This window comes from Gigantopelta aegis, chromosome 3 (assembly GCF_016097555.1).
Source record: "Gigantopelta aegis isolate Gae_Host chromosome 3, Gae_host_genome, whole genome shotgun sequence".
Classification (NCBI taxonomy): domain Eukaryota; kingdom Metazoa; phylum Mollusca; class Gastropoda; order Neomphalida; family Peltospiridae; genus Gigantopelta; species Gigantopelta aegis.
The window spans coordinates 48,050,692-48,059,428 of NC_054701.1; the positions used below are offsets into that span (position 1 = coordinate 48,050,692).

Here is an 8,737-nt window from a genome sequence, read left to right on the forward strand (position 1 = left end):
TGAACTTTTTATAGTACGAAACGCGATTTCCTATCATCTGGGTTCCATTTCTTATAATAAAATTATGAATATTTTAATAATTATTTACACACTGGCAAGAGAGAAAGAGAGAGAGAGAGAGAGAGAGAGAGAGGATGAGGGATGAGAGAGAGAGAGAGGGAGGGAAGAGAGAGAGAGAGAGAGAAACACACACACAAACAAACACACATTAAATATCATTGACCAAAATGTTATGGTTCATGATCTACAATGTCAAAGAAAATATACTTAACGTGTATTTTCAGTTACTGATTTATTCGTTGACTAAAGAAAAATCCATTGTACCTGTGAAAGTGGAGCTGATGAAGAGTTTAACAACTTTAGATTTTCTTCCAGGAAGCTCATCCAACTGTAACTTCCCGCGAAAGAGTCCATCAAGCAGATCCATCTCCTCACTTGAAAGGTGGGTGTAGCGGAACTCGGCCTCGAGGTCACGCGACGTCTGCTCCTGGGGATTCTGGACATCGTCCTGATGTTTGAATTTGACATGATGTCCGTAACCTAAAGCGTAGGAGAAGCAATTACAATTTGTAAATATGAATACCATTGTATTACAAAAAAAACCCAGCAGTGTCGCTGAAAATTAATGGCAAGAAAAGGAAGTTTGTTTTGTTTAACGAAACCACTGGAACACATCGGCTATTGGATGTCAAACATATGGTAATTTTGACACAGTCATAGAGAGTAAACCCGCTACATTTTTCCATTAGTAGCAATGAATCTGTTATATGCACGATCCCACAGACAGGATAGCACATACCACTGCCTTTGACATACCTGTCGTGTTGCACTGGCTGGAACAAGAAATAGCTTAATGGGCCAACCGACGGGGGTCGATCCTAGACCAACCGCGCATCAGGTGAGCGATTTACCACTGGGCTACGTCCCGTCCCTAATGGGAAGGAAGGAAGGAAGGAAGGAAATGTTTTATTTAACGACGCACTCAACACATTTTATTTACGGTTATATGGCGTCGGACATATGGTTAAGGACCACACAGATATATTGAGAGAGGAAACCCGCTGTCGCCACTTCATGGGTTACTCTTTTCGATTAGCAGCAAGGTTTTTTTTATATGCACCATCCCACAGACAGGATAGCACATACCATGGCCTTTGATATACCTGTCGTGGTGCACTGGCCGGAACGAGACATATCTCAATGAGCCCACCGACGGGGATCGAGCCTAGACCGACCGCGGATCAGATGAGCGATTTACCAGTCCCAAATGAAAAGGAATGCATTAATGCCACCAACACATCATTTGATGTTAGGCGTATGTTACTTGTACGATAATCGTCGCCCTTAGTCTGGAATGTGAGAGAATAAATTAATCCACTATAGGTGTTGAGTGCGTCGTTAAATAACACATTTCTTTCTAATCCACTATAGTTACATAAGATACTGTTTTCGATTACAAGCTAAATAATTTGTCCGACAGACTAAATAACAAATACCATAACCTTTAATATTATAAGACTCCATCATATGTGGTCATGTGGGATAGAAAAAGTACACCTGAGGTGGTGGAAATTTTGAACTGGGACAAGGCTTGCCGAGTCCCATGGTCGAAATTTTCACCACCGAGAATATACTTTTTCTATCCCACTTGACCGCATAATATTATGATGGAGTCTTTTTTTTCTTCTTACATAGCATTCTTTCATGGGATAGTTCTGTCCCATATACCTGAGGATGAGAGAAAAACTAATATATCGTGAAGTGAACAGAGCAAAACTCAAGTTGGTCCATTGACGAATATTGATTTTTCTACTTGTTAGGCTACATCGTGGCCGAGCGTCCTATGATTGATTTAAATGTTGTATCCTTATAAGGAAATAAATTGCTTAAATGATGTACAAAGGGATTTATAATCTATCAGACATCGTTTTCCAAACACAATGGATAACGAATGGTTAGGTGGTTATCCACAGAAACCTTTCATTACATACGTGGCAATACAATATGATAACCTGTCAAGTGTTTGTTTTATTTTTTGTTTGTGTACTGAACGACTGGTACACCAAACTTTGCTGTGTGACGGTAATGGGTTTCTTCTCACAAAATTTAGACCAGGTGTCGAAATAACCATAATATTTTTTTTTTTTTAAAGTAAAGTTTGTTTTATTTAACGACGCCACTAGAGCACATTGATTTTTAATCTTATCATCGGTTATTGGACGTCAAACCTATGGTCATTCTGACACTGGTTTTTTTTTAGAGGAAACCCGCTGTCGCCACATAGGCTACTCTTTTATGACAGGCAGCAAGGGATCTTTTATTTGCGCTTCTCACAGGCAGGATAGCACAAACCATGGCCTTTGTCGAACCAGTTATGAATCACTGGTCGGTGCAAGTGGTTTACACGTACCCATTGAGCCTTGCGGAGCACTCACTCGGGGTTTGGAGTCGGTATCTGGATTAAAAATCCCATACCTCGACTGGGATCCGAACCCAGTACCTACCAGCCTGTAGACCGATGGCCTAACCACGACGCCACTGAGGCCGGTATAATTTTATTTTGTTAGATAACAAATAGTCGTAGTTTTAAATGTACTGAAGAGTCATAAAAGCAACATTTCTTTCCTACCCACTACCTCCCACAACATACAATGATGATGATGATGATGATATAGATGATGTTCATGATGATGATGATGATGATGATAAGCTGATGACGATGATGATGATAAGCTGATGACGATGATGGAGATTATAATGGTGTAATATAGTTTCACATTTTCAAGCACGTTGTCATGGACAGTCATCTCAAGTTTCTTGGCTCATTCAGTATGTATATACTGTATACCGTATACCTACCCATATAATTTCAGATGGCGGGACATAGCCCAGTGATACGCGGTCGGTTTGGGATCGATCCCTTTCGGTGGGCCCAATGGGATATTTCTCGTTCTAGCCAGTACACCACGACTGGTATATCAAAGGCCGTGGTATGTGTTATCCTGTCTGTGGGATGGTGCATATAAAAGATCCCTTGCTACTAATGGAAAAATATAGCGGGTTTCATCTCTATGACTATATTAATAGTATGTATATGTAAAAATTACCAAATATTTGATATCCAATAGCCGATGATTAATAACCAATGTGCTCTTGTGATGTTGTTAAACAAAACAAACTTTAACTTTATATAATTTCAATGATTTTCGTACACATTAACGTACGAGCCGATCGAGGAATTTAAGTACGAAGGGAATCGGGTTACAAAGGCAAGACATTTTTACAAACATTTCTCTGCATATTAAAACTTGTCATCAACATTTTGACTCTTTTTTCTTTCTTTTTTTTCTTCGTCATATTTGATTAAAATAGACAACCAGATATATTAGTTTTACTTGCAGGATGAAATTCCCATATAAAATTTATGTCCCGAGTGAAAATGATTAACTAAGGACCATAAAGGTACACTGCACACTAGGCTAACTGCTCTACCATTAGAAAGAAAGAAGTGTTTTATTTAACGACGCACTCAACACATTTTATTTACGGTTATATGGCGTCAGACATATGGTTCAGGACCACACAGATTTTGAGAGGAAACCCGCTGTCGCCACTACATGGACTACTCTTCCGATTGGCAGAAAGGGATCTTTTATTTGCGCTTCCCACAGGCAGGATAGCACAAACCATGGCCTTTGTTGAACCAGTTATGGATCACTGGTCGGTGCAAGTGGTTTACACCTACCCATTGAGCCTTGCGGAGCACTCACTCAGGGTTTGGAGTCGGTATCTGGATTAAAAATCCCATGCCTCGACTGGGATCCGAACCCAGTACCTACCAGCCTGTAGACCGATGGTCTGCCACAACGCCACCGAGGCCGGTCTCTACCATTAGAGGGCTAGATGGACCAATTTCCGTTTAGCTCTCTCTTTCACCGGTCTACTTATTAAAAATGTGCTGGGGTGTCGACAGACATTTCTCTCCTTTTTCTAAATAGCAAAGGTGATTTGAAAACATGATCAAACTTCAATGACATATATATATATATCTATAATAAGTAAAATACAAAGACAAACTTGTACAAGATTACATGCAGTTAGTAATGGCTGTTTACAATTAGTATGAGAAATACAAATTCACAAACTTACTACTGGTTGTAGATTTCTTCATTTCCAAGTTGTCCAAGTTTGGATACACATGGTATTTACTTTTGGGATCGACTGAGTGTAAGAAACGAGAAAGAAACTTAAATGGCGCAGTTGCTATGGGCACAATCTACTTAATACCACTACGACCAGCACAATGTCGGAGATTTGGCTTGCGTGTAAGTCATATTCGTCAATCCGTCAGAACAATGGACATATTCATGCGCAAAATCAGATTGAACACCTATGCCTCACGGTTTTACCTCTTCGCTGGTTAAAATCTGTTTTGTAAGATTGACTATTACATATATATAGCTTGTAGTTTTTGCAGTTGTATGTATCGATTTTCGCGTTATATAACTACTGCAGGATAGTGTTAATTATAAGAGAATGGCCTGTGAAATATATTGTATTGGACGTTGTAATATAGGCAAAGACTTACTGAAGGTGGTTTATAAAACATTTTGTTTGTTTAAAACACACACACACACACACACACACACACACACACACACACATACACACACACACACACACACACACTTCCTGGTCCAACCCAAAACCATCCGAACATCGGGCACGGCGGAGCGGGGGGAGGGGCTAAATAAAATAAAAAAATATTATTAGTTCCTACTAATCTTAAGGCAGAGATGAATTTTACTTGAAATTGAATGCTGGAAATTGCATTTCAGGACATCTAGTTTTCAACATTTTACGGGGAAGCATACACCCGAACCCCCTAAAAACTTTACTTTGCGCCTTCGTTCTCAGTCAGCACTCCAATGTCTACTTGCTTCCGCCGTGCCTGAACATTTCAACTTTGTTTTTCAAAATTACATTTTATTCATTAAAACGAGGAGGATGGGCAGTGACAGCGGCGACTAAAAAACATGTACGTCTGTTTCAAAGAGTGAACATAACAATTCTGATTCTTTTCGTATCGGCTGTTCTATGCTGATCAAATTAATACCACTCTGCACTGGATGTCTTCGTGCACAGAGCACTGGGGCGGGATGTAGCCCAGTGGTAAAGCGCTCGCTTGATGCGCAGTCGGTCTGGGTTCAGTCCCCGTCAGTGGGCCCATCGGGCTATTTCTCATTCCAGCCAGTGCACCACGACTGGTATATCAAATGCCGTTGTATGTGCGATCCTGTCTGTGGGATGGTGTATATAAAAGATCCCTTGCTGATAATGAAAACAAAAATGTAGTGGATTTCCTCTCTAAACCTATATGTTACAATTACTAAATGTTTGACATTCAATAGTTAATTAATCAATGTGCTCTGGTGATGTGGTTAAACAAAACAATTGTTTTTCTTCATTTACAGAGCACAGGATCACCAAAGCCAATGTTACCGCCTGATCTTCTAATTGACCAATCAAACTGTGAATGAACGACACCTACAGTAGTGTAAGACGCTGTAATGCATTCAGATTGGCTATTCAACACTTGATTGTTGTTGTTGTAACCATTTTAACGTGCATATATACCACGAAGGTTTCACGCACGCCTGTCCTGGGCTTAATCTCTGGCCTTTGCCAGTGACTAAGTCCAGGACAAGGGGGGGGGGGGGGGGGGGAGATGAGTTTGAAGGGGGCAGAATTTTGAATAAGTATTTAGTAGCGTCCAGCGACTGCGCGGACCGACTAGTAGACACCGAAAATGGGCCGTGTTCTGACTGGCTGAATTTCGATTCCTTCGGATCTAACTAGAAAAAAACCTAAATCTACGGAGACTAACTGCACCTAGCATCATGTCCGGACTAAGAATTTAAACCCAAAAGTAAGTTTGACTGCTCGGCCAAAAAGGTTTTAAGGTGATTTGAGCAATTGAACGGGCGCCAAAGTAAAATGCGTTGGACTATTTATGAAAAAAAAATAAACATACGAATTTTGAAGCTCGATCGAAAAATATTTAAAGTCCACCTAGGCCCAAAAAGGAGGTTACCTGTCCTAGTTAAGGTTGACGCAGCAGGACTCATGGTGAGTTGATGGGCTGATCAGGGGAGAAGTTGGGGAGTCCTTCCAAAAAAACTGGTTGTTACGTTCAAGGGCTCCTGTGTAGATGTCCCGCAGTACCATCTTTAAGATGCGATGAATGGTCGCGTTGGGCATCGTAGGCATCAGGAGTCCTTGTCTGTACAGCCCGTCCTGCTGCGATGTCACATAAAGTTGTTTGGAGTTGGCCTGCTGGATCTGATACTTCCCTTGTCCAGTCGGAAGTTGGCGCCAGTGCTTGTCTGACCAGGGACCCTTCAGTTGTTTGGTATCGGTGAAGTCACCAATGACCGCTCCTCTATATTTTGTTGGGAGTTTATCACAAACGATAATCCAGTCGGGTTGGTCGGACTTCTTCGGTGAGGTAACCGATGACGTCTTCCTCCTTTTGGATTCTCGCTGGATCTCCGCTGGTTTTTCAACAACAACAACCGGAGGTGGTGGTGGACTTTCCGGTGGGTCAATGGTGACCACATGTCCCGTGTCCATCGATGAAGGAACCTCAACAGGAGGAGCCTCCAGTGGTCAGTGGAGCTGACTCGCTTTGGTCCCCCTGGATGGTTCCTGGCGAGTGCTTCGGTCGAGTGGGTGAAGCCGGTATAGCAGAATGAACCGCCCCCGGTGGTTTGGCCACCGGGTTTGGATCACCCTGCACCGTTCCGCATCTCGTCCTCCTCTTCGGGACAGGTGGAGCCGCCCCTGGCGGTTGAGCCGCCAAGTTAGGCTCCCCCTGTGTAGTCTTAGGTCGCCTCCTCCGTCTTCTGCTGGTTGCGCGTCGCTTCGTCTCGCTGCCGTAATATAACGTCACGGTCGCTGAGTCTCCATTGTGCTCAATTCTATACTTGGCCAAGGGCCCAAGCGAACGAAGCACAGCCCCTAGGGTGGGGGGGGGGGGGGGAGAAATCGCCACGTTCTCGGAACACAACCTCATTGTTCGAGAAAAATTCTGCAGTCTCTCAACACTTGAAGAAAAATGGCCTCGACAGGGCCGTATCTACTATTAACTGTGTGATGGCAGCAAGTCAGGTCACACAATAAAGTGCCTTCTCTAAGATGACAAAATAACTTTTTCTTATTTTTTGGGGGAGTGCAGCTGCCAGAGAGGACCCCAGACTATGGAAAATGTAATAATTATAAAATTAGTTCATTTTTTAAAGGCATACTGTCACGGAGTTAAGGACCTTATTTCTCTAAAAATGGATAATAAATAAAAATTACATTAATTGTTGGAAACCAAATCTAGCTATCGCATCACTTTAACTGAACCATGATGGAATGAAATCCATGTCAACCCTCTCGGCAATTTTAGTTTTTAAATTATGGACCATTGCCATAATTCAATTATTTTTACAAAATATAATTAATAAATGGAGTATGGTAGTTATGAAGATGGTTGAATAAAGTACATTTAGGGACAAATCAAATAAGTTTTATTCAGGTAATACTTTGTTAGACCATTAAATAGGTCAGTGGTCTGTGACAATATGCCTTTACATTGTCATGTAATTTAATTTCCATGTTGAGGGGCCCCCGAAACTGAAGTGCCCCGTACCCCTTTCCCGCCGCCGCCCCCCCCCCGTCTAAATCCGGCCCTGAACCTAATCCATTGGTATGTTTAAATGTAGAGTAATGTCTTCTCACAGTTGTTGGAAAATATGGAAATGGTGCCATTTTCATCATGATAACGTGTGTGTTGTTTCGGAGGTCGAAACCCCTTGCTCATAGCAAATGTTTTTTCCCCCAATATATTTCCTAGAGGAGTATTACTCGACCCCTCCTCCTAGAATCTTAGCTCGCCAGTCTATACACCCACCCCCTCCATAAATCCCTGCACAACACCTAGCGTGTTTCATCAGTTAAACGTTTTATTATTTCCAACTAAAGGGGTCCAGGCAGAGGATTTTTTGGTGATTTTTGAAGATGGAAAATGAAAATTCTGCGAATCCTCAGAACTGTGCTGGTTTTACTGAGCAAACGATAAGTTTATAACCACCAAATTTTGATCAAATGCCAACACTAGGAGGCTCGGTGACTCTCTGCCAAAGCCTCAATTAACCCTACGACCGCTTTCTTCCCGAGGACCATGATTCCTCCAAAATATGACAAATTAATATAAAACATATCCATAAGCACGTTATCTGAAGTGAAGGGAAGATAAGTTATCTAAGGGTATGTGGTGTAAGGGGCCATGTTTCCCCAGTGAAATATTTAGATTTGTACTGAAATTTATTTCAAAATCAATATACATGTATTAATGTCTTACAGCAATGTTATTTTTGTTTACCCATTCAGACATGCGCAGGCACCCCTTCCCGTTCCTATGGACATAAAGCTGGTATATCAAAGGCCGTGGAATGTGCTATCCTGTCTGTAGGATTGTGCATATAAAAGATCCATTGCTACTAATGGAAAAATGTAGTGGGTTTTCTCTCTTAAAGACTAAATGCCAAAAATTACCAAATGTTTGATATGATTAATAAATCAATGTGCTCTAGTGGTGTTGGTAAACAAAACAAACTTTACTTTAATGAAGTCACTGCCACTGTCTACCGCCAGGTCCCTATTCTGAGTGACCATCAATCAATTTTTTTTT

General features: G+C 41.6%; 1 protein-coding gene across 1 annotated transcript in view; it reads right to left on the reverse strand.

Annotated features, from left to right (window-relative positions):
* Window positions 1-6,633, reverse strand: part of LOC121368677 (NACHT and WD repeat domain-containing protein 2-like) — a 20,216-nt gene extending 13,583 nt beyond the window's left edge. The window contains exons 1-2 of the mRNA XM_041493416.1: window positions 6,192-6,633; window positions 325-540 (exon numbers count right to left, since the gene is read on the reverse strand). Coding sequence (XP_041349350.1) covers window positions 325-540; window positions 6,192-6,633 — 658 coding nt within the window. The remainder of the gene's footprint in view (window positions 1-324; window positions 541-6,191) is intronic.
* Window positions 6,634-8,737: the final 2,104 nt, after the last annotated feature.